Source organism: Phoca vitulina, unplaced genomic scaffold (assembly GCF_004348235.1).
Source record: "Phoca vitulina isolate PV1807 unplaced genomic scaffold, GSC_HSeal_1.0 scaffold29, whole genome shotgun sequence".
Taxonomy (NCBI): Eukaryota; Metazoa; Chordata; class Mammalia; order Carnivora; family Phocidae; genus Phoca; species Phoca vitulina.
In genome coordinates, this window is record NW_022589732.1 from 22,804,918 (window position 1) to 22,832,008 (window position 27,091).

At 37.0% G+C, this 27,091-nt stretch overlaps 1 protein-coding gene across 5 annotated transcripts in view; it reads left to right on the top strand.

The window, feature by feature from the left end:
- The window catches only part of CCSER2 (coiled-coil serine rich protein 2), a 151,793-nt gene that overhangs the window by 99,205 nt on the left and 25,497 nt on the right, over nucleotides 1–27,091 (top strand). For all 5 annotated transcript variants that reach the window (XM_032423829.1, XM_032423830.1, XM_032423831.1 and 2 more), the window contains one exon: nucleotides 17,947–18,036. In XM_032423829.1, the coding sequence (XP_032279720.1) occupies nucleotides 17,947–18,036 (90 nt within the window). The remainder of the gene's footprint in view (nucleotides 1–17,946; nucleotides 18,037–27,091) is intronic.

Here is a 27,091-nt window from a genome sequence, read left to right on the forward strand (position 1 = left end):
TAAAAAAAAAAAAAAGGAAAGAAGACCATTTTTAGGTAGGCTAGATGAGAGAAACTTAGTAATGGGAGAAAATTTATTGCATCTTATGTAATTATATATCATTTGAATGTTGGACTTTTTGAATTTATACATTTTTATTTTCTTGAAATTGAAAGTTTTTAGTTTTTAAATTTTTAAATTACTATTAAATTCTTGAAAATGTTTACATTAAGTAAAATACAGGTTTGAGGAAGGAAATGAGTATCCTGAAGAAGTCGTACTGAAGTTTTAATCTTCTGCAAATGGATATTAAAATTATTTTTAAAATTATTTTGATATACTTAACATAAATTATAAAATGTTTATGAAATGCTTTAAGATAACTATTAGGTTAGAATAATGTATCTTGCAAAAAGATAAAATTTTAAAAAGACATAGAAAATTGAAAAATACCAAGGATATCTAAAAACAGCAGAACTAAGGTGACAGAAATTAGATCAAATGTAATAAATATAGCAGTAAATGAAAATGGTCTTATCTCCCTTAGTTTCATTGAGGATTTAATGCAAAATCCATTAATTTTCTTTGTATATAAGAGAAATTTAGATCAAGTAAAATGGTACAATAATGCTGAACATAAAAGGAGACAGAATGAAATTATTCTCATCAAAAAAGCTGGGGTTGCAATAGAAAAATAAATTTAAGACAGAAAAAATTATGAAAAGAAGTCACTATATATTGATATATGATTAATAAGGAATGAAAAGGTAAAGCTTTTTATGCTGAGAAGTTTTAATAGTGTTCTGTTAGTCTTAATATGTTTCTTTAAAAAATAAGAACAGCTTATAGCTGAGATACTACCATCTTAACCAACTAATAGTAAATCCTTAATGTCTTCTAATATGCAGTCCATCTTCTGATTTCCCTAGTTTCAAAAATATCCTGTGCCTTTGTACATTACCTCTAGTTACATCTCTTAAGTCTCTTTTCATGTAGAACCATTCTTTTTTGTTGCTGCTATACTGACTTATTGAAGAGACTGGCCCAATTGTCCTGAACAATATCTTACCTTGCAAATAACTTTTAGAAAGATCTTAGAAATATCTAAGAGAATCCTAAAGAAAGAAAACAGAAGAAAAGTGAAAACATTACTTTTCAGCAAAAGATGCTTTGAAGTTCTCTATATTTGCTATGTTCATTTTTTTTGTTTTTTTTTAAATTATGTTCAGTTAGCCACTATATAGTACATCATTAGTTTTTGATGTAGTGTTCAGTGACTCATCAGTTACGTGTAACACCCAGTGCTCATCACAGCACATGCCCTCCTTAATACCCATCACCCTGTTACCCCTGCCCCCACCCATCTCCCCTCTGAAACCGTCAGTTTGTTTCTGGAGTCCAGAGTCTCTCATGGGTCATCTCCCTCTCTGATTTCTCCCCTTTTGGATTTCCTTCCCTTCCCCTGTGGTCCTCGGTGCTATTGCTTATGTTCCACATATAAATGAAACCATATGATAATTGTCTTTCTCTGCTTTACTTACTTCACTTAGCATAATCTCCAATTCCATCCATGTCTATGCAAATGGTGGGTATTCATCGTTTCTGATGGCTGAATAGTATTCCATTGTATATATGTACCACATCTTCTTTATCCATTCATCTGTTGAAGGGCATCTCAGCTCCTTCCACAGTTTGGCTGTTGTGGACATTGCTCCTATGTTATGTTGCTATATTAAACCTAGAAATCATATTTATTTTGGAAGAGCTCATCACCTATCTTTAGTAATGGAACTCTAGGAAAGTCACTTGTTCAAATCAAAATAACTTAAAAAGATATGGATAGGGGACTTTGTTTGCCTTCAGTATTAATTAGCTGAATGACATTGGCAGGTTCACCACTCTCCAGTGCTTTTCTTATCAAAAATGTGAAGGTTTTGGAAGCTGGGAAGATGGCGGAGCAAGAGGACCCTAAACTCAGCTCATCCTACAGATACAACTAGAAAACACTCCCATCAGTGTAAATAACCGAGAAAATGACCTGAAGATAGGCAGAACAAACTCCGTAACTAAAGGTAGAGAGGAAGCCACATTGAAGAGGGTAGGAAGAGTGGAGATGTGGCTGGGAATGAAACAGACTGCAGCCATCTGTGGAGGGGAGGGAGCCCCAGGAACAGAGATGGAGAGAAACAGACTATCATACTGGGACACCTGAGTGGGGAAGATGAATCCCCATAACATTTGGCTTTGAAAGCAAGAGGGGCTGAATTTCATGAGTTTTTAAAACAGGGGGACTTAAAGCCTAGAATTTTAAAAATCAGTGAGCTTGGATCTGAGAGAGTCTGAAGGATGAGAGGAAGTTGAATCCCTGCCCTTAAAGAGACAGCATGACAACCCACGGAGATACAGTATAGAAGCAGCAGTTTGAAAAACACCTGGGACATATGTAAGGGAGAGCAGTTTACTTATTTTGGAGCATGTTCCAGAGGGGCAGGGATTGCTGAGGGATTTCTACAGGAACAAAGGAGACGGCAGGCACCATCTGCCTCCTCCACCCCCCAGCATAAACACATGGCCACCTGTGTGAACTAGCCAAGTACTGACATTCACTACTTAACTTGGTAACACCAAGCCCTGCCCAACCCCTCGTGCTTTGGGGGATCTGCCCTTCCGAGTCATATTTGCCTCAGTCCACAATACTGCAGATCCCCTCCCCCAGAAGACCTGTACAAACCTTGCCAACACTGTCACCTGATCCAGGCATTTTGCAAGGCTGGGTTGGCAGCAGACCCATTGGCAGCAGGCCCTGTGGAAGCCCAAGGTGTTAAAATTGTGCACCCCGGCCAGGGACCAAACACTGCCCACAGCAGGCAAAGAGAACTTCTGCAAACAACTGGACTAAAAGAAAAAGTGACCAGGACACAATAGCAGGGCACACGCAACACACATAGGAGAACCCTCACCCTTGAAATGCTTGGGGAGCAGGGGACACTGCAGTGCAGGGTACTATAGGACCTCTTCTTCATACGGGCTCTACTTTTCAAGAGCAGAAGACATAGCTGACTTTCCTGACATGAAGAAACAGATTCAGAAAGTTAGACAAAATGAGGAGACAGAGAAATATGTCCCAAATGAAAGAACAGGACTGAACCACAGTAAGAGATTTCTAAGGGAAACAGAAGTAATATGCCTGATAAAGAATTTAAAGTAATGATGATAAAGACACTCACCGGATTTGAGTAGAGTGGAAGACATCAGTGAGATCCTTAACAAAGAGATGAAAAAGAACCAATCAGAGATAAAGAACACAACAAATGAAATTAAAAATACAACTAGATGGAACAAATAGCAGGCTAGGGCGCCTGGGTGGCTCAGTCGGTTAAGCGACTGCCTTCGGCTCAGGTCATGATCCCAGGGTCCTGGGATCGAGCCCCGCATCGGGCTCCATGCTCGGCAGGAAGCCTGCTTCTCCCTCTCCCACTCCCCCTACTCTCTCTCTCTCTCGCTGTCTCTCTCTCTGTCAAATAAATAAATAAAATCTTTAAAAAAAAAAAAAAAAAAAAACAAATAGCAGGCTAGAGGAAGTAGAAGAATAAATTAGTGGCCTGGAAGACAGAGTAATGGAAGGTAATCAAGCTGAGCAGGTGAGAGAAAAAAAATTATGCAAAATGAGAATGAACTTAGGGAACTCAGAGACTCCCATCAAGCATAATATTATAGGGATCCTAGAAGAAGAGAGAGTAAAGGAGGCAGAAAATTTACTTGAAGAAGTAATAGCTGAAAAGTTGCCTAATCTGGGGAAGGAAACAGACATCCAGATCCAGGAAGTACGGAGATCCCTGAACAAAATTAACCCAAGGAGGTCCACATCAAGACACAGTAATTAAAATGGCAAAAAGTAGTAATAAAGAGAAGATTTTAAAAGCAGCAAGAGAAAAAAAGAGACCCCCTAAGGCTATCTGCAGATTTTTCAGCAGAAACTTCAGGCCAGAAGGGAGTGGCATGATATATTCAAAGTTCTGAAAGGAAAAATCTGCAGCCAAGAATACTCTATCCAGCAAGACTGTTGTTCAGAATAGAAAGTAAGATGATGAATTTTTCAGAAAAGCAAAAGCTAAAAGAGTTATTGACCATTAAACCAGCCCTACAAGAAATGTTATAGGGGACTCTTTGAGTGGAAAGGACAGACTATAAGTAAGAGTAAGAAAAGTAGGACACATAAAAGTAGTAAAAATAAGTATATCTGTAAAAATCAGTCAAGGGATTCACAAAATTAAAGGATGTAAAATATAACACCATGTACCTAAAATGTGGAAAGGAGAAGAGTAAAGAAAGGGTTAAAACTTAAGTGACCATTAACTTAATATAGACTGCTATATGCACATGTTACATACAAACATAATGGTAGCCACACATCGAAACCCAGTAAGAGATACGCAAAAAATAAAGAGAAAGGAATCTAAGTATATCACTAAAGAAAGCCAGCAAACTGTGAAAGAGAGCAAGAAAAGAAAAGATCAGAGAAGAATATAAAACAACCACAAAACAAGTAACAAAATGGCAATAAGTTCATATCTATCAGTACTTACTTTGAATGTAAATGGACTAAAGGCAATCAAAAGACTTAGGGTGACAGAATGGATAACAAAAACAAGACCCATTTATATGCTGCTATGAGACACATTTCAGACCAAAAGAAACCTGCAGATTGAAAGTGAGGGGATGGAGAAACATTTATCATGCAAATGGATGTGAAAAGAAAGTCGGGGTAGCAGTACTTATATCAGACAAAATAGACTTTAAAACAAAGACTGTAACAAGAGATAAAGAAGGACACTATATTCATTGAGGGGACAATCCAACAAGAAGATATAACAGTAGTAAATATTTATGCACCCAACATGGGAGCACCCAAATACATAAAACAGTTAATAACAAACATAAAGGAACTAATTGATAGTAATACAATAATAGCACGGGGCTTGAGTGACACACTGGGACAGATGGATTTAACAGATATAATCAGAACATTTTGGGATGAGGGGGGCAAGTTGGTCGCAGGGTAGGGGACCTCGTTTCATCTGGTCCCTTGAATTTAGCTTGATATCTATCAAACCATTCCAAACACATGCAAATTCAACCTGAGATGTAAGAAGATTTATCTGGATCTCTACAAGCAAAAAACCGACTACTTTTTGCAAGGGAAGAGGTACGGAACCTTGAATCTTCGGGGAAAATATCAGAAGATAAATGGAGGGGGGAGAGAACCTCCATAAGCCGGCCACCGGAAAGTGATATAACACTGGTGCAAAAAATCAGGACCCTTGGAAATCTGCTCTAGTGAAAGACACCCCTTTCTGAAAAGGGCAGGGGATGAATAGGGCAGAATTCTAGGTGGATGATTGTGGTCTCAGGATTCCGGGAGACTCAGAAAGAACAGGGGAGACTGGTTATGGTCAGTGAGTCCAGAAGGGTCTCTCAGCTCTGGTCAGCATAAACCGAGAGTTGAGGTAGGGAGACCACTCTCTGCCTGACCACCCTGAAAAGGACTAGAAGGTGTGGGGTGTTTAACATCCTAGGGGAGATATAAAACAGTTTGCACCCACAACAGCGCAACAGCTCTCAGGGTGGTGTGACCCCCGAAGGGACACTGGGGCAGCACCCAGCATGACCTGGGAGCTGTGAAAGAGGGTGCACGTGAAAGCACACGGTCACTAGCAATGCAAAGTCACAAAGTGCAGAGACACTCGCAGGTCCCCATAACTCCCCTGGGAGAGCTGCAGTGGGCATGAATAGTGTGAACTGGATATCTATCAAACCACTCTGAACACACGCAAATTCAGCCTGAGATGTAAGAAGATTTATCTGGATCTCTACAAGCAAAAAAACGACTACTTTTTGCTCTGGGCCACAGATTCCCACATAGCCATATATGCTCTGACCCTCTAAAGAGAAGTGGAAAGACACCAGGGAACAAAAGCCACACAGCTGACCAGCTCACATTAAGCCCATCCCCCTGACAAGGGGTGGGGCATCTCCACCCAGGCAAAGACGCCCGAGAAGCTGAGCAGCAGACCCTTCCCCCAGAAGACAGACTGGAAGAACAGGTGAATGATAAGCTTAATTTCCCACAGGACTGTAAAACTCCAGCAACAGGGGAAAATAATATAGGGAGCTCCAGGTGTTCCCTCACGACTCGTTTACTTCAGGCTAAAATTTTACATTTCTTCTTTTGTTTCTTTTGTTTCTTTTTTTTTTTTACCCTATTCTCGTTTCAAATAGATTCTTCCCAACTTAAGTTTTTAAGTTGCTTTTTAACTTTTATGTTTTTCACATCTGTGTTTTGTAGATTTATGCCCCATACTAGCCCGTTTTTCACTCTATTCAATTTTATCTTGATACATATACACATACATATCAAGAATATATATATGTATATGTAATATTCTGATTTCTTTGCAATTTGGGGATATAGTGTCTTTTAACACAGAGACCAAAAATCAGTCAGGAACAGGCAGATCACTCTGCTTTGTCCACCCTGAGAGATTATAATCTCTCTCCTCTCCTCCCCCGCCCCGCTTTTTGTTTTGTTTTGGATCATCTTGGCTTTGGTTGCATATCTCTGGTAGCTTTCAACCACTTTGGATTTTTTCTGGGGTGCATTTTGCTTGAGATATTTTGGACTCTGTTCATTCGCTCAACCATCCCTCGACAGAATGACTAGGAGGAGGAACTCCCAACAAAGAAAAGAACCAGAGACAATTGTCCTCTGCCAGAGAACTAATGGATATGGATATAAACAAGAGGTCAGATGGGCGCCTGGGTGGCTCAGTCGTTAAGCGTCTGCCTTCGGCTCAGGTCGTGATCCCAGGGTCCTGGGATCGAGTCCCACATCGGGCTCCCTGCTCGGCAGGAAGCCTGCTTCTCCCTCTCCCACTCCCCCTGCTTGTGTTCCTGCTCTCGCTGTCTCTCTCTCTGTCAAATAAATAAATAAAATCTTTAAAAAAAAAAAATAAATAAAAAATAAAAAATAAAATAAACAAGAGGTCAGAGATAGAATTCAGGATAGCAATCATGAAGTCAATAGCTAGGCTGGAAAAAAATATTAGTGACAGTATAGAATCTCTAAGGGCAAAAATGAGATCTAATCAGGCCAAACTTAAAAATGGTATGAATGAGATGCAGTCTAAACTGGTACTCTAACATTCTGGGTAAATGAGGCAGAAGATCGAATCAGTGATCTAGAAGATAAGCTGATAGAAAGGAAGGAAGCTGAGGAAAATAGGGATAGGCAGCTATCCCTAGCCCATGAAATAGACTTAGAGAGATCAGTAATGCCATGAAATGTTCCAATGTCAGAATTATTGGGATCCCCGAGGAGGTAGAGAGAGAGGACTAGGAGGTATATTTGAGCAAGTCATAGCTGAGAACTGCCCTAATCTGGAGAAGGAAACAAGCATTCCTGTGCAAGAGGCAGAGAGGACCCCTCCCAAAATCAATAAAAATAGATCAACACCCCAACATATAATAGTGAAGCTTGCAAATCTTAGAGCCAAGGAAGCTAACCTAAGAGCAGCTAGGGGGAAGAGATTTCTTACGCACGGAGGGAGGAACATCAGAATAACATCAGACCTATCCACAGAGACCTGGCAAGCCAGAAAGGGCTGGCAAGACATATTCATGCAGGCAAGAACACTTTATCCAGCAATGCTGTCATTCAGAATGGACAGAGATATAAAGAGCTTTCAGGACAGGCAGAAACTGAAAGAATATATGACCACCAAGCCAGCCCTGCAAGAAATATTAAGGGGGGTTCTATAAAAGAAGAAAGATGCCAAAAGTAATATAGAACAGAAATTAACAGAGACAATCTATAGAAACAGGGACTTTACAGGCAATACAATGGCACTAAATTCATATCTTTCAATAGTTACTCTCAATGTGAACAGGCTGAATGTTCCCATCAAAAGAAACAGGGTTTCAGGTTGGATAAAAAAAGCAGGACCCATCCATATGCTGTCTACAAGAGACTTGTTTTGAACCTAAAAACCCCTCCAGACTGAAAGTGAGGGGATGGAGAACCATTTACCACACCAGTGGACCTCAAAAGAAAGCTGGGGTAGCAATCCTCATAACAAATTAGATTTTAAACCAAAAACTGTAAGTAAGATATGTAGAGGGACACTATATCATACTTAAAGGGTCTTTCTAACAAGAAAATCTAGCAATTGTAAATATCTATGCCCCCAACATGGGAGCAGCCAATTACATAAACCAACCAGTAACCAAAATAAAAAATCATATTGATAATAATACATTGATAGCAGGAGACTTCAATACTCCACTCACAGCAACGGACAGATCCTCTAAGCAGAAGATCAACAAAGAAACAAGAGCTTTGAATGACACATTAGACCAGACGGACTTCGTAGATATATACAGAACATTCCATCTTAAAACAACAGAATACTCATTCTTCTTGAGTGCACAGGGAACTTTCTCCAGAATAGATCACATGCTGGTAACAAATCAGGTCTCAACTGATACCATAAGATTTGAGATTATTCCCTGCATATTTTCAGACCACAATGCTTTGAAACTGGAACTCAACCACAATCAAAAATTTGGAAGGAATGCAAACACTTGGAGGTTAAAGAGCATCCTGCTAAAGAATGAATGGGTCAACCAGGAAATTAAAAAGGAACTTAAACAATTCATGCAAACCAATGAAAATGAAAACATTGGTTTAAAACCTATGGGATACTGCAAAGACGGTCCTTAGAGGGAAGTACAGAGCCATTCAAGCCTCTCTCAAAAAATTAGAAAAATCCCAAATGCACAAGCTAACCTTACACTTAAAGGACCTGGAGAAAGAACAGCAAATAAAGCCTAAACCAAGCAGGACAAGAGAAATAATGAAGATTAGAGCAGAAATCAATGAAATAGAAACCAGAAGAACAGTAGAACAGATCAACAAAACTAGAAGCTGGTTCTTTGAAAGAATAAGATCGATAAACCTCTGGCCAGACTTACCAAAAAAAAAAAAAAAAGAGAGAGAGAAAGGACCCAAATTAATAAAATCATGAATGAAAGGGGAGAAATCATGACTAATACCAAGGAAATAGAGACAATTATTAGAACTTATTACCAGCAGCTGTATGCCAACAAACTAGGCAATCTGGAAGAAATGGATGCATTCTTGGATACTTCTAAACTACCAAGACTGAAACAGGGAGAAAATAGACAATCTGAACAGACCAATAACCAGCAAGGAAATTGAAACAGTAATCAAAAACCTCCCAAAAAACAAGAGTTCAGGGCCAGATGGCTTCCCAGGTGAATTCTACCAAACATTTAAAGAAGAAGAAGAAGTCATACCTATTCTATTGAAGCTGTTCCAAAAAATAGAAAAGGAAGGAAAACTTCCAAACTCATTCTATGAGGCCAGCGTTACCCTGATCCCAAAGACCCCATCAAAAAGGAGAATTACAGACCAATATCCCTCATGAACATGCATGCCAAAATACTCAACAAGATCCTAGCCAATAGGCTCCAATAGTACATTAAAAGGATTATTCACCACAGCCAGGTGGGATTTATTCCTGGGATGCAAGACTGGTTCAACATTTGCAAGTCAATCAATGTGATAGATCACATTAACAAAAGAAGAGAAAAGAACCATATGATCCTCTCAATTGATGCAGAAAAAGCATTTAACAAAATACAGCATCCTTTCCTGATTAAAACTCTTCAGAATATAGGGATAGAGGGAACATACCTCAATATCATAAAAGCCATCTATGAAAAGCCTACAGCAGATATCATTCTGAGTGGGGAATAACTGAGAGCTTTTCCCTTAAGGTCAGGAACACGACAGGGATGCCCGCTTTCACCACTTTTGTTCAACATAGTACTAGAAGTCTTAGCCTCAGCAGTCAGACAACAAAAAGAAACAAAAAGCATCCAAATTGGCAAAGAAGAAGTCAAACTCTCTTCACAGATGACATGATACTTTATGTGGAAAACCCAAAAGACTCCACCCCCAAATTACTAGAACTCATACAGCAATTCAGCAATGTGGCAGGACACAAAATTAATGCACAGAAATCAGTTGCATTTCTATATATGAACAATGTGACTGAATAAAGAGAAATTAAGGAATCCATTTACAATAACACCAAAAACCGTAAGATACCTAGGAATAACCTAACCAAAGAGATAAAGGATCTATACTTTAGAAACCACAGAACACTTGTGAAAGAAATTGAGGAAGACACAAAGAGATAGAAAAACATTCCATGCCCATGGATTGGAAGAATAAACGTTGTGAAAATGTCTGTGCTGCCCAGAGCAATCTACACTTTCAGTGCAGTCCCTATAAAAATACCATCGACATTTTTTCAGAGCTGGAACAAACAATCCTAAAATTTGTATGGAATCAGATTCCAGATCGCCAGGGGATTGTTGAAAAAGAAAACCAAAGCTGTCGTCATCACAATGCCTGACTTCAAGCTATATTATAAAGCTGTGATCATCAAGACAGCATGGTATTGGCACAAAAACAGACACATAGATCAGTGGAACAGAATATGGACCCTCAACTCTATGGTCAACTAATCTTCAACAAATCAGGAAAGAATATCCAATGGAAAAAAAGACAGTCTCTTCAACAAATATTGTTGGGAAAATTGGACAGCCACATGCAGAAGAATGAAACTGGACCATTATCTTACACCATATACAAAGATAAACTCAAAATGGATGAAAGACCTCAGTGTGAGACAGGAATCCATCAAAATCCTAGAGGAGTACATAGGCAGTAACCTCTTCGGCATTGGCCAAAGCGACTTCTTTCAAGACACATCTCTAAAGGCAAGGGAAACAAAAGGAAAAATGAACTATTGGGACTTCATCAAGATAAAAAGCTTTTGCACAGCAAAGGAAACAGTCAACAAAACTAAGAGGCAACCTATGGAATGGGAGAAGATATTTGCAAATGACATTACAGATAAAGGGCTGGTATCCAAGATCTATTAAGAACTTTTCATACTCAACACCCAAAAAACAACAATCCAGTCAAAAAATGGACAGAAGACATGAACAGACACTTCTCCAAAGAAGACATACAAATGGCTAACAGACACATGAAAAAATGTTCAACATCACTAGCCATCAGGGAAATACAAATCAAAACCACAGTGAGATGCCACCTTACACCAGTTAGAATGGCAAAGATTAACAAGACAGGAAACAAGTGTTAGTGAGGATGTGGAGAAAGGGGTTACACTGTTGTTGGGAACACAAGCTGGTATAGCCAGTCTGGAAAACAGTATGGAGGTTCCTCAAGATGTTAAAAATAGAGCTACCCTATGACCCAGCAATTGCACTACTAGGTATTTACCCCAAAACACAGATGTAGTGAAAAGAAGGGGCACATGCACCCCAGTGTTCATAGCAGCAATGTACACAATAGCCAAACTGTGGAAGGAGCTGAGATGTCCTTCAACAGATGAATGGATAAAGAAGATATGGTTCATATATACAATGTAATATTACTCAGCCATCAGAAAGGCTGAATACCCACCATTTGCATCAATATGGATGGAACTGGAGGGGATTATACTAAGTGAAATAAGTCAATCAGAGCAAGGCAGTTATCATATGGTTTCACTCATATGTGGAACATAAGGAATAGCACAGAGGACCACAGGGAAAGGGAGAGAAAATGAATGGGAAGAAATCAGATAGGGAGATAAACCATGAAAGACTCTGGACTCTGGGAAACAAACAGGGTTACGGGGGCGGGGGGAATGGGGTAACCAGGTGGTGGGTATTAAGGAGGGCATGTGTGGTGATGAGCATTGGGTGTTATATACAGCTAGTGAATCGTTGAACACTACATCAAAAATTGATGTACTATATGTTGGCTAATTGAACATAATAATAAGAAAAATACTCGGAACATTCCATCCTAAAGCAGCAGAATACGCTTTCTTTTCAAGTGCACATGGTACATTCTCCAGAATATATCACATATTAAACCACAAAACCAGTCTCAACAAATTCAAAAAGATCAAAGTCATACCATACATCTTTTCTGACTACAGCACTATGAAACTAGAAATAAACCACAAGAAAAAAATCTGGAAAGAGCACAGATTCATAGAGGTTAACTAACATACTATTAAACAATGAATGGGTCAACCAAGAAATCAAAGAAGAAATAAAAAATTATATGGAGAGAAATGAAAATTGCTACCTTAAGCAAGAAACATCTCAAATAAACAACCTAACCTTACACCCAAAGGAGCTAGAAAAAGAACAAACAAAACCCTAACCAGCATAATGAAGGAAATAATAAAGACTAGAGCAGAAATAAATGATATAGAAACTTAAACAATAGAACAGATCAATGGAATCAGGAGCTGGCTCTCTGAAAAGTTCAGCAAAATTGATAAACATCTAATCCAGACTCATTAAGAAAAAAAAAAAAAGAGGACTCAAAATCAGAAATGAAAGAGGAGCAATAACACCCAAGAGCACAGAAATACAAATGATTGTAAGAGAATATTTTGAAAAATTATATGCCAACAAACAGTACAACCTAGAGGAAATGGATAAATTCCTAGAAATGTCACCTTGCAAAACTGAAGCAGGAAGAAATAGAAAATTTGAAAAGAGCAGTTACTCGGAATGGAATTAAATCAGTAATCAAAAAACTACCAACAAATAAAATCAGGTAAAGACATCACAAAAAGAACTTTAGGGCAGTATCTTTGATGAATATAGTTGCAAAATTCCTCAACAAAATATGAGCAAACTGAATCCAACAATACATTTAAACAATCATTTGCCATGATCAAGTGGGATTTATTGCTGGGATGCAAGAATGGTTCAAGATTTGCCAGTCAGTCAATGTGATACATCCCCTCAATAAGAAAAGACGATCATTTCAAGAGATGGCAGAAAAAGCATTTGATAAATTATAACATTGTTCAAGATAAAAATCCTCAACAAAGTACGTTAGACAGAACGTATCTCAACATAATAAGGGTCACATATGAAAAACCCATGGCTAACATCATACTCAATGGGGAAAGACTGAGAGCTTTTCCTCTAAGGGCAGGAGCAAGAAAGGATGTCCACTCTTACCACTTTTATTCAACATAGTACTGGAAGTCCTAGCCACAGCAGTTAGGCAACAAAAAGAAATAAAAGTCCTCCATATTGGTAAGGAAGAAGAAAAATGTTCACTATTTGCAGATAACATGATGCTCCATATAGAAAACACAAAGACTCCATCAAAAAACTTACTAGAATTAATAAATGAATTCAGTAAACTTGTAGGATACAGAATCAACATACAGAAATCTGTTGTATTTCTACATACTAATAACGAAGCAGCAGAAAGAAATTAATAAAACAATCCCATTTGCCATTGCACCAAAAATAATAAAATACCTAGGAATAAACTTAACCGAAGAGGTGAAAGACCTGTACTCTGAAAAGTATAAAATATTGATGAAAGAAATTGAATATGACAGAAATTGAAAAATATTCCAGGGACACCTGGGTGGCTCAGTTGGTTAAGCAAGCGGCTGCCTTTGGTCCGGGTCATGATCCCAGGGTCCTGGGATCAAGTCCCACATCAGGCTCCTTGCTCAGCAGGGAGCCTGCTTCTCCCTCTCTCTTCCTCTGCTTGTGCTCTCTCTGCCAAATAAATAAAATCTTAAAAAAAAAAAAAAAAATTCCATACTCATGGATTGGAAGAACAAATATTGTTAAATTGTACTACCCAAAGCAATCTACAGATTTAATACTGTTGCTATCAAAATACCAACAGCATTTTTCACAGAACTAGAAGAAGGAATCCTAAAATTTGTATGGAACCACAAAAGACCCCAAATAGTCAAAACAATCTTGAAAAACAAAACTGGAGGTATTTTAGATGTCAGGTTATATTACAAAGCTGTAGTAATCAAAACAGAATGCCTCTGGCATAAAAGTAGACACATGAGAGTTGTACACTGTTGTTGGGAATGCAAACTGGTGCAGCCATTGTGAAAGACAATATGGAAGTTCCTGAAAAAGTTACAAATAGAATTACTCTATGATCCAGTAATCGCACTACTGGGTATTTACCCAAAGAATACAAAAACACTATTTAAGGGGCGCCTGGGTGGCTCAGTCGTTAAGCGTCTGCCTTCAGCTTGGGTCATGATCGCAGGCAGGGTCCTGGGATCGAGCCCCATATCGGGCTCCTGCTTGGCGGGAAGCCTGCTTCTCCCTCTCCCACTCCCCCTGCTGTGTTCCCTCTCTCGCTGTATCTCTCTCTGTCAAATAAATAACTAAAATCTTTAAAAAAACAAAAAAAAAACACCACTATTTGAAGGGATATACACACCCCTGTGTTTATTTTAGCATTATTTACAATAGCCAGACTATAGAAGCAACCCAAGTGTCCATCAATAGATGAATGGATAAGGAAGATATGGTTTATATATATATATGAGAGAGTGTGTGTGGATGGGTATGTAATACATATATGTGTAATATATATGTATATGTATATACACACATATATATGTATTCCATTACGCACATGCTTATATATATGTATATGTATTGGAATATTATTCAGCCATAAAAAAAAGAATGAAATCTTGCCATTTGCAACAACATGGATAGAGGCAGAGTATAATGCTAAATGAAATAAGCCAGTTAGAATAAGACAAATGCCATAGGATGTCATTCATGTGTGGAATTTAAGAAACAAAACAACCAAATAATGGTGGGGGAGGTGAGAAACAAACTCTTAACTATAGAGAACTAACAGATGGTTACTAAAGGGGAAGTGGGTAGGGAGGTGGGTGAAATACGTGAAGGGGATTAGGACTGTGCTTGTCTTGATGAACACAGTAATGTATGTAATTGGTGGATCACTGGGTTATACATCTCAAACTAATCTATCACTGTATGTCAATTACACTGGAATTTAAGGAAAAAGAAGGAACAAATGTGAAGGATTTTCTAGGTGATTTCAAAGTCCCTTTCTAGTTCTAGCTTTCTATGCCTTTTATCTTTTTTTTTTTTTTTTAAATATGCACTCACCCCAACCTGGGTTTGCATGCAGACTTTCAGAAAAGTGACAATATAAAGTGTTGAATTCATATTTTGTGTGAAATGTGCATATATAAAACCAGATTGCAGTGCTCTAAGTATTTAACTGGATCGTATAGAAGCTCAGCTATTTAAACCTCATTTAAGATGCTGAGAATGCCCTTTTATTTTCCTCTCAGTATACTAGTTAAGTAATAGTTAATTTAGATACATTTACTCATTGAACCCTCAGAATAATCAGTGAAATTATTAGTGTAGAATTTTCTTTATAGTGCCATAGAAAGTAGAAGTCCACTTAAGCAGTTAGCACTGTCATATATTTGAAAAACTGTGACCAGCTATGAAAAGCTGCATGTATCTGGGTTCAAATCCGGCCCTGAAACTTAATAACCATGTTGTCCTAGGGAAGTTACTTAATTTCTCCTAAGCCTCTTCTGTATGTGGGGGTAATAAAAATAATACCATATAGGATTATGGTAGTTTAATAAACTATGTATGCAAACTACCTAATGCTATACCTGGACCATGGGTACATGATAAATATTAACTCTTATTTAATGACTTGCCCCAGATCACCCAGCTAGTAAATCAATGCATATCTTAAGATGTTAAAAGTTCCAAGTAAAAGTCCCTAACCAACAGTGACTTAAAAATTAGAACATTTGTAAACTCAAATAGCAAAATTGTATAGATCTCATGGTTACTTAAATGGTCATTTGGGTAATGGTGAAGTTCTAGGTTGGCTTTTCTGGAATCTTTTTGTATGTCCTGTGATGGTTACAAGATGTCTTCTATAGTTCTATGTGTCACATACTTCTGTATTAGTCCCCAAATGTAGGAAAAGGACCTGTTTTCTCTAGCATGCCTATTTTTTTTTTAAAGGTATTTATTTCAGAAAGAGAGAAAGAGAAAGGTAGGGAGAGGGAGAGGAAGAGACTCTCAAGCAGACTCCACGCCGAGCACGGAGCTGATGCGGGGCTCTATCCCACAACTCTAAGATCATGACCTGAGCCAAAACCAGAAGTTGGATGCTTAACTGACTGAACCACCCAGGCATCCCTCTAGCATGCCTATTGTTAAAATCAAGCGCACTTTCTCAGAAATTACCCAGACTTTTCACATGTTTTATTGGCTAGGTTTGGATTCTTTGTCCCTTTCTAAGCATGGTGAAATGGGATTAATCTGATTGGTTCAGACTAATCAAAATGTATCATTGGGTCAAAAGGTAGGATACACTTCCCTCAATACAGGACTACATAGAATGTGATCATCCAAACAATCTATTAGCAAAAAGAAAAGCATGTGGACAGAGAATGATTTGGGTAGTTGTTTTACATCTACTGAAGTGTCACTAAAAACTAGGTTTTTCAAATTATGAAAAATTCAAACATTTGCCAAATAGTGTTCTTCATATGTTAGCAGATAGATTACAAAAAGGAAAGGAAATTGCTTCTGGAATTGCAGTAGTCAGGGTAGAATACATAATGTGCTTGCATTAAGATAAATATTCTTTTTTTATATACCTTCCATATATATTAAAAGTTACATCCTATTATAGTGAATTCTATGACTCTTTTTTTTTTAAGATTTTTTTTTAAATTTTATTTTTGAGAGCGAGAGTGTGAGCAGGGGGAGGGGTGGAGGGAGAGGGAGAGAGAGAATCTCAGGCAGACTCTGTGCCACGCCAGACACGGGGCTCCATCTCAGGACTCTGAGATCATGACCTGAGCTGAAACCAAGAGTCGGACGCTAAACCAACTGAGCCACCCGGGTGCCCCCATGAGACTCTTAATTTGCCTACTTATATAGTGAATTTTGTTTCAGTCACTATCCCATTTCTTAGGAATGGGAAATATTTCACCTGTACTATAAGGAATGGAAAAATGTCTATACTACAGAGATTTTTGTTTTTAATTAGATCTTATTTTATATATGGAAAATGGAATGATCTGATTAAAATTAAGAAAAATGCTGAATTTTGGTAAATTTTTAAAAATAAGACACCTAATTTTAATTTGATGCAGTAGTCAAGAATTTGTTATGTGGGTTTTCCTAGAAGAAAGTATGTTTACCTCTGGTGAGGTTGTTTAATAAATAATATGGTATATTCCAACTTCACACTAAGGAGAAATTCTCATTATCAATCTTTTCATTCTTTTTTTAAATTTGATCATTATTTATTTGAGAGACCAGAGTTTCCACAATAGGTACATTGCTTTGTGTTGTATAAATGACTAAATGAGTATGCTTTAAGTGGAATCATATGTAGAGAATTCATCTGTGAACTGAAATGGTCAGATACGTCTTGTCAAAAGGCAGTGGTCCTTCAAATTCTTCAGTCCAATAAGGTTAACACCTCATTAAGGAGGCTTAAAAGCACTACACATGTGAATAGACAACCTTATCTGTAGACTGTGGTATTTAATATCCATGGAGTGCCATCAAAAATGAATTTAAGAAACTGGTGTAGTGACTGTAGTACCACGGTAGTTTAGACAAATACATTATATTTTGCAATTGTATTCTTTATAATCTGTATGTTGTATATATATTCTACATTTATATACAATAGTATTATATGTATTTATGTACATAAGATCATAGATAGTGTGTTTATGGACAACGTAAGAGATTCCCAAGGTTAATTTTTACTATTCAAAATTTTAGCTTTACTGACTGACTCTAGAATCCAGTCTCTAAATAAGATGGGAGACTACTGAATAGACCTGGATGTTTGCCCTTTTTTTGTGATGGTGGTCTTTTACCCCTCAAGAGAGCCTCTAATTATTTTTGTATGTATATGTGTGTTTATAGAATTATACCAGTGTAAAAATTTGTGGTTTTATTCAGGCAACTCGGTGTAACTGTCACCAAAAATCTAAAGAGGAAAAATGCACATATGCTGATAAATATACTCAAACACCCTGGAGAAGAATTCCTGTAAGTAACATATGACCTTAACCTCTTCTCATGTCATTTACTCTTTTGATGTTTGTTCCACTCTTTTTACTCTAATCTAATAATTTTGAATCTGCCATGGCTGTAATTTTTTTTTTTAGGTAAGTTGATTTTTCTTGTCTCATAGGTGTTCATGTACTTTCTAAAGCTTCTCTTGTGTGTCTTATATAAATGAATGTGCATTTAGTAGCTTTTCCATTCTGCACACTATATAGCCCATTTTATTTGAGTGTTTAGTCTCCTCTCATTGCATGTATTTATGAGAGTAGTTTTCCCCATGCCCTAAAAGAAATAGAAATCCAAAAAAGCAGTCTTCCCTCTTTAGCAGCATGACTCTTTGGAAATATGTGATGTAGCTTATTCTTTTGTTGTTGTTGAGATTTTTCAAATATATTCTATTATAATTACTCAAATGTTGAGGCTGTTAAGAAGTATAAATGCATTAAGATATAGATAGTAAAGGTTATGTTTTAGGCATGGTTAGGGAATAGTTTCTTCTAAACAGTAGAAAGTAACCATGTTTCTTGTTTTTCAAAACATATTTAGGCTAACATACACTGAGGTCTGAAACTAAGTTCAGGATGTGCCTGAGCCAGAGAATCATCACATGGCCATCCAGTCATCATAATCCTGTTGTTGGGTGCCAACTAATAGACATTTTTTGTTAAGAGAATGCCTAGTAAGCCACCTTTGACTCTTCTCTTGCCTTATTTTAGCAGTGGAATCCTAGTAACAGAAATGAACAGGGAACTATAATGGTTAATATAATCAACAATCCAATATTTAAAACTTAGGTACAGGCTTTAAAGTTTATAAAATACTTTTTTTCATTTTCATCTAGTAAGTAATTATTTTTTGTGTGCTCTACATAAGGTACAATGCTAATAATTAATTTATTCAACAAAAGTTTGTGAGCTTCTCCCATCTCAGTTATTAGGCTCTTGAAGTAGAAGTAAGAATTGGGAAAGAAAATATACAGACCAGTAAGAATTCTTTCCTCCATTAGCAAGTGTTTATTAAAGGAACTGGTGTGTACAGAGACTACAATTAAAGTGTAGTGAGTTCTGTTAGGTTCAGAGGATTGGGAAAGTCTAGTTGGAAGAATCAAGGAGCTTGGTGAAAAAGGGGAAGGTTGTGGTTGAATTCTAGAAAGTAAAAGATGCCGGTAGACAGAGATGATATATTTCTTTAAAGGTTGTGGAAACTTACCTATTTGAAGGAAATTGCAAAATAAGACTATGCCTCTTGCTTGTAGATGGGGGTTTAGGCTTTCCCTGTTTCTCCAGAAGTTTGTGCTTTCAGACACTAAGAAGACTGGTGATTTCTTTAAGTGTGAGAAGTTCCATTTTCCCATCCTCATGGGAGTTTTTATACCATCTCTGGGTTCCTTGATCTTTCTGTTCTGAAAACTGGCTGTTAATCAGACAAAAGTAAATGGTACAAAACAACCCCAAGACATTCCTCAGTTAGTTTTACTATAATTTTGGGTGAAATGAAGGTCAGTTTTCTAGCCTAGCACTGCTAACAAACCCAGACTTTAGGCTTCCTTGTCATCTACTACTATAGGAATCACCTGGCTTAGCACTTTTGTTTTACAGTTATCTAAGTTAACAAAAGGTAGGGAGATTAAATGGCATATTAAAGTTTCCATAATTAATCAGTGGCTGAGATAGTACTCTAACTTCAGGCCACTGACCACTAGTTCAAGGTTCCTTTCCCCAAAGGCACACTGAGGAGCCTTGAAGGATTGAGAGAGGTTTGGCAGTTTGAAATGGGAGAAATATCCCTTACAAAAGGAACAATACAAGTAAAGGTGATGAAGTAGGAAGATACATTTAGGCAATAGTAAGTGTATGATTTTGGCTGCACACAGTTGTATGTTTAGGGAAATAGTTGAAGTTGGTGTAAAGTCCATTTGAAAATAGAATTTAAAATTTTATCCAGGAATTATTGGAAAAGTAGTTTTACTGACTTGTATTTAGTTAAAGAGGTAGTTACATATATTTATTTACTTAGTTAAATGATAATTATTAGCTATTAACATTAAATATTGAGTTTATTCTCTGATTTTTATGTTTTTTGGACTTAGCATTCATTTGAAATAAAATTACTTTATTTTAGAAACCATTTACTATAATAAAGATTTTCTTTTCTCTTCTAAAAAGTTATACTTTACTCTACATGTTCGTTTTTTAGCAGGAACCCAATATCTTTAAACAAAATGTTGATGATGGGGAGGTGCAGTGGGATCCTTCTTTGGCCAGAGTGAGTTTGTTAGGTAGCAATTTGGGGAATCAAAATGTGTTATGTTTCAAAATCCCCAGGTTGAGTGTAGGTAACATTTTTTGATCTGGCTAATAAGACTTTGGGAAGATTAAAAGTTATAGTCTGAGTCCTTGTTCTTTACCATTCCCTGAATATCTTGGGAAATTTAAATGCCCTTCTTGACACTCTTAGTTGAGGATCTGAAGTAGAATCTACTTCAGAGGTTTGTGAGGCATATGTAAGCATGTCCTCGGAACATTTCCTGGCATCCGAGAAAGAAATCTGGTTGTAGTAGAAGGCAGAGAAGGATGGTGGAGAAGAGAGAGATACCGTCCATAATACTTGTTGGCAGCCACTTAGGATATGGAAAGAAACATGAAAAAAAAAATAGACATTTTTTGAAGAAATGAAGGAAGATAAAGGAGATGGATTTCAAATTTAGGGAGGGAAAGAAAGAGGGAAGAGAGATAAGAATGAGCTATAGGAGAAGATGCTACTTTCAGAGGAGAGTGGATAAGTCTGCTTCCGGTGAAATATTCTCATCTGAGGGACAGAATACCAATAAAGTGGTGAAATGGGTAACATGGAAAAGAACAACAACAATGTGGGAAGGTATCTAATCATTCACGCAAAAACAGTTGAAGTAAGCTAGGAATAGTAGGAAGATGGTGATTATGTGAGAAAAGATGGTGATTATGTGAGAAGATTCATTTAAAATGTATAAACTTATAAAAGTTTATTTTTAAAGATAGTATGACATTATTGATTTGTGTACAAGCATGTTCTTATAAATAGCATTATCTTGGACTGAAGTAAATATTTTTAACATATTTCCAATATTGTTTCAAAGCATTTAACATCAGTGTTTGAAGATTTGCACATTAAGTAAATTCTAAATTTTCACAATATATACATTTTACAGAGCCTTTGTTTAAATATCTTAAATGAACTAGAGAAGCCAAAATATCAAAAAAGAAAACATTTCTAGACTCAAACCATCAACACTCTTATTATTTATCCCTTTGAATCTCAAAGAAGGGATTGTAAGATGGACCCAAAGGATCTACCTGGCCTGTCACATAATGGCCCACCTGTATTACTATTAAAATTGAGTAGAAATAAATGCTGTTTTATCAGTATCAGTGGGAAAGTTGCCTACCAGTTGAAATTCAGAATATACACAATTAGATCTGTTACTAGTTTTCTCTCATATTCTAAGAACTCACTTTATTATATGGCAAAGAGGTGAGAAAAGATGATTTTATATGCATTTTAAAATGTTCTCTTAGAATTACTTTCTAGTAGTGAATCAAAGATTTAATCCATTTTATGGTCTATTTAATAGATATGTATATAACTTACATAAATTCAACAATTAGAATATGGTCAGCATTATCAGCAATTCTTTGTGCTTAGAATTAGGTTCTCATGTCTGAGATTTACTGGATTATGCATATAGTTCAAAATATCATAGTCATGTATGTTCCTATCATAACTATTTATAAAATAGAAAAGATAAAATCAGAAAACTTTATCACAGACATATAACAGAATTCATGTCAACTGTTCATAATTTCCAAAGGAGGAGTTTGCCTACTTCCTAGCAGCATGCTATTATGTACTATTAAAGAACTCTGCTCCCTCCCTTTTTTTGCTTGCCTGGGAGATAAGATAAAATATTAAATGAAAGGAACATCGCAACCTAAAGATTTGTCTTAAGAGGACTCTCTCCTAAGTCCTTTTTCTTTTATTCTGTACATCTTCCTGATTTGGGAGTGGGCAGCATTATTAATTTTTACGTGAGATTTATGTCCTGATTTTATACTTTGGTATTTCATTTTATCCCAATTGGAGAGGTGTTATATTACTACTCATATATATTTCAGAGGGAATTGATTTATTTCTTTGTGGAGGTCTTTGTTTATATTCACTATTGTTTATATATAGCATATGCCACTAGAAGTATTTTTTAAGTGAAATATACATATACTTTGGTGTTTAAACAAATAATTATAATGTGAGCATGTAATTATTTTTAAGTTATTGATGTCTAGTCATTTTTATTGAATATGGCCTATGTTTCAATGAGCTACATGCTGACAGGAGCCATCTGTGTGGCTGAGACATCATGCTAGCCGCACGTATTTATGACAATACAACGAGAATCCTATTACGTGTATCTTTACACTGATTTTTAAACAATTGTACTGTAACTTTCGTGGATACATCTGAAACCACTAACTGAAAAATAGAATTGTTCTTCAAGGCTAAGAACAAATTAAATATGACTATTTTAGCAATTGATTGACTTATCTGGTCATAAATTTTAAGGGTATCTAAATCGGCGCCTTCTAATACCAAATGCCAGAACTATAGAAAGCATTTTTAGAACTTTGTTTAAAGTATCCATTGAAGAAGCAAAGTTTATCTACACTGTAGTTAGAAAACAGAGGATCACACCAAAGTTTTCTACTACTGGGATCCATTTCATTTGTGTAATACATAGTTTAATTTACTGACTTGTACACCAAGGGTATAGGCAGGACATAGAGAGATTTTACTCGTAGAAATTTAATGATAGCAATCACTAAGAAATGGATAATCCTGTTAGTTTTCAAGAAGCAACTTGATCAGGGGTGCCTGGGTGGGTCAGGCGTTAAGCGTCTGCCTTCGGCTCAGGTCATGATCCCAGGGTCCTGGGATCGAGCCCCGCATCAGGCTCCCTGCTCAGCGGGAAGCCTGCTTCTCCCACTCCCCCTGCTTGTGTTCCCTCTCTCACTGTGTCTCTCTCTGTCAAATAAATAAATAAAATCTTTAAAAAAAAAAAAAAAAAGAAGCAACTTGATCAAATCAGTCTTCCAGGAGAAGTTAGGTGGAGATGTAGATTCAGAGTGTGGAGGGGACTTGAGTGTATGGAAGGCAGAAATCTTTAATGATAGAGCTTCATCTACTAGGAAACCTCAGTGTTGTAGGGCCAAATGCCACAGACCCTTTGAGAGCAAGTAAGACCATTCCAGGAAGCTTCCTAAACTCTCCCAGAAGAGGGAGAAATAGGCAAACTTAATCATGAATCAGGAAGAGTTTTATCTCTTCGGTGTTAAGATAAAAATCCCTCACACTCTGACTTCAGGTGAAAACTCTCATCTGTTCTCACTTTTGCGTTTAGAAAAAGCAGCTGTTTGAGGGAAGAGCTACAAGTGTCCTGGAGGAATTGGCTCACAGTTCCTTGTCTTATCCCACACAGAGCTCACACAGTGTTTTATGTGAAGACTTGGTAGGCTTTATCTTGAGAGAAATGAAGTTACCTCTAAAACCCTGAGTTCAGACACTTCTGTTTTTCATGTTTTCTTTTTCCTTTATTTTTTTTATGTCCCACCAATTTCAGGTATAATTAAAATATTATGCATATTGTTAAACTATATGTCAGATATCCCAGGTATGTTTTTCTACAACTAGATTTTATTTTTCCCCTTGGATGGAATATATTCATATGCATACCTACTTCTCTTTGTTTGTAAAACAAAGTGTTTTAGAAAAACCACCGTGGTTTCTCTAGCGGAAAGCATCTCATATCTACCACTTCATCTTAAAAGTCATCAGAAGCTTTAAAGTAGACTCAGATGAGCAAAAGGTACTTTCTTGGCTAGAGCTTAGAGAACTTCATGAGTTCATGGCATCAACTAAGAAAGAATTATGCACTCTCTGCCCTCTAGATTAGTGCTCCAGTAGAAATATAACGTGAGCTGCATATATAATTAAATGCCCTAGTATCCAAATTAAAAAGAAACACATACTGCAATGAGCACTAGGTGTTATACGCAAATAATGAATCATGGAACACTACATCAAAAACTAATGAAGTACTATATGGTGACTAACATAACGTAATAATAAAAAAAAGAAACACACAGAATTAATTTTAATAAAATATTTTATTAACCCAGTAGTACCATTCAAAAATGGAATCAGTCTAAAGAAGATAATGAGATATTTTACATTCTGAGTTTTGGCTTTTGTTTGTACTAAGTCTTTGACATTTGGGGGTATTTTACATTTATACAGCATTCCATTTCAGACTATCCATAATTCAGCTGTGTGGTCGTCATTGGGTTAGGCTTTAAACCTGAACTAAGTAGCAGGAATTAATGACCCCCCCCACAAAAAAAAAGGTACATTCCTTCAGCTTTTAAACCATAGTTTCATTCATTCATTCATTCATTCAGTGAACCTTGACTACTTTATTCTATATTTCAATCCCAGTGTGCTAAGGGTTTTGGATACTAAAAAGACATTGCCTGATTCTTAGTTTATGATCCTCATGAGCAGACAGCAAAGGGTAAATCTGAGATGATAGGAGGGTGAGGCTCTGTTTCTAGACCAGAGGAAGGTGGGCATGTGTTCCAGACTTGGGGACTAGACCTTCTGGCTTTCAAATCCATCTTAAAACTGCCATCACTTAATGGTAACTTCAGTTCAGGAGTGTAGCGTGTTCAGCACTCACTGATGGAACAGATCCGTGCATCTGGGAATTTGCATTGCTTCTGCTCTCTTTTTGCTGAAGATCAGGTCTCCCACCCTTTCCTTACATCTTATAAATCCTGTCTTCTAAGTTTCTAAGTTAAGTTCTTCTCCACAAGTTCTCTTTTATTTTAGAAACACTCCCAATGGATAGGGAATCATGGGGAGGCAATACCTGCTCTTAGAGCTGCTGCTTAGTGTTGTTCAGATGTCTAGTATTTCTGAACTGGCCTGATCTCAGGGTTTGGTCATGTATTTTACAGCTATTTCAGTTGTTTACTGTTGAAAGGAGTAAATAATCTTTCTTCTTTTCATACTCAGGGAAATTACCTTTAGTTTATAGAGATGAGCATGTCCTTAGACATGTTTTCCATCTCTCCCCAAGAAAATATGACCCTACCAATATAATCAGCATTTTAAATAATCTTCCTCTGTATTATTCTAATGTGCATTATGGTTTTATTCCTCTATTTTTTATTTTTATTTTAAATACTTAAGATTCATAAAAAGTTATAAAAATAGTACAGAAAGATCCTTTGTATGGTTCACCCAATATCCCACAATGATTACATTTTATGTAAGTATAGTACAATTTCAAAACCAGGAAATTGACAGTAGTATATATGTAGTTCTATGCCATTTTTATTATTATGTAGATTCCGGCAACAACACCGTATTTAAGATGCAGAATTATTGCACCACTACAAAGTTCTGCCTTGTGTGCTGCCTTTTTTTTTTTTTTAAGATTTTATTTATTTATTTGTCAGAGAGAGAGAGAGCAAGCACAAGCAGGAGGAGGGGAAGAGGGAGAAGCAGGCTACCTGCTGCGCAAGGAGCCCAATGTGGGACTCGATCCCAGGACCCTTGGACCCTGACTGAGCCGAAGGCAGAACTTCACCAACTAAGCCACCCAGGCACCCCTGTGTGCTGCCTTTTAATAGTCACAATCATTCCCTTCTTCCTCTACCATTTCTAATGGCAACCACTAATCGGGTTTTCCACACCTATAATTCAGTCATTTCAAGAATGTTATGTAAGTGGGGTGCCTGAGTGGCTCAGTCGTTAAGCGTCTGCCTTCGGCTCAGGTCATGATCCCAAGGTCCTGGGATCAAGCCCCGCATCAGGCTCCCTGCTCAGCGGGAAGCCTGCTTCTCCCTTTCACACTCCCCCTGCTTGTGTTCCCTCTCTCGCTGTGTCACTCTCTGTCAAATAAATAAAATCTTTAAAAAAAAAAAAAAAAGAATGTTATGTAAGTGATATTATATGGTGTGTGAGCTTTTGAGATTATTTTTTCACTCAGAATAATACCTTGGAAATTCATCCAAGAAGTTGTGTCTATCAATAATTTGTTCCTTTTTATTGCCAAGTAGTATTCCATTGATATGGGTGATCCATAGTTTAACCACTTCATCTGTTGAGAGACATTTTGATCACTTCTAGTTTTTAGCTATTACAAATAAAGCTGCTGTGAGTATTTGTGTAGAGGATCTTGTGTAGATGTACATTTTTCATTTCTCTGGGATAAATGCCCAGTATGATTTCTGGGTCATATGACAATTCTCTGTTTAGTACTCAAAAAAATTCTCAAACTATTTATCACAACTGCCAGAACAGATTCTCATAAACATTGTATGAGTGATAGTTTCTCTGCATCTTCATCAGCATTTAGTAGTGTTATTACTTTTTAATTTTAAGCCATTCTGGTAAGTGTGTATTGATATATCAGTGTAGTTTTAATTTCTATTTCCCTAATGGCTAATAGTGTTAACGTCTTTTTGTGTGCTTATTTGCCATCTTCCTTGAAATATATCTTCATGTCTTCCTATTTTCTAACTTGATTTTTAATTTTTTTACTCTTGAATTTAGAGTTCTTTATGTACTCCCCGAGTCCTTACATAAGAGTAAAGTATGTGGTTTGCGAGTATTTTCTCCTGATAGTTTGTCTTTTCATCTTCTTCACAGAGTCATTCAAGAGTAAAAGATTTTAATTTTGAAGTCCAATCTATCAATATTTTTTTCTTTTATGGATTGTGCTTTTTACGTTATGTCTAAACTCTTTACCAAGGCCAAGACACTGAAAATTTTGTTTTCTTCTGAGATGTTTATAGTTTTACATTCTACGTTTAAATCTGTGATCCACAGGGTGCCTGGGTGGCCCAGTCAGTTAAGCGTCTGCCTTCGGCTCAGGTCATGATCCCAGGGTCCTGGGATCCAGCCCCTCATTGGTCTCCCTGCTCAGTGGGGAGCCTGCTTC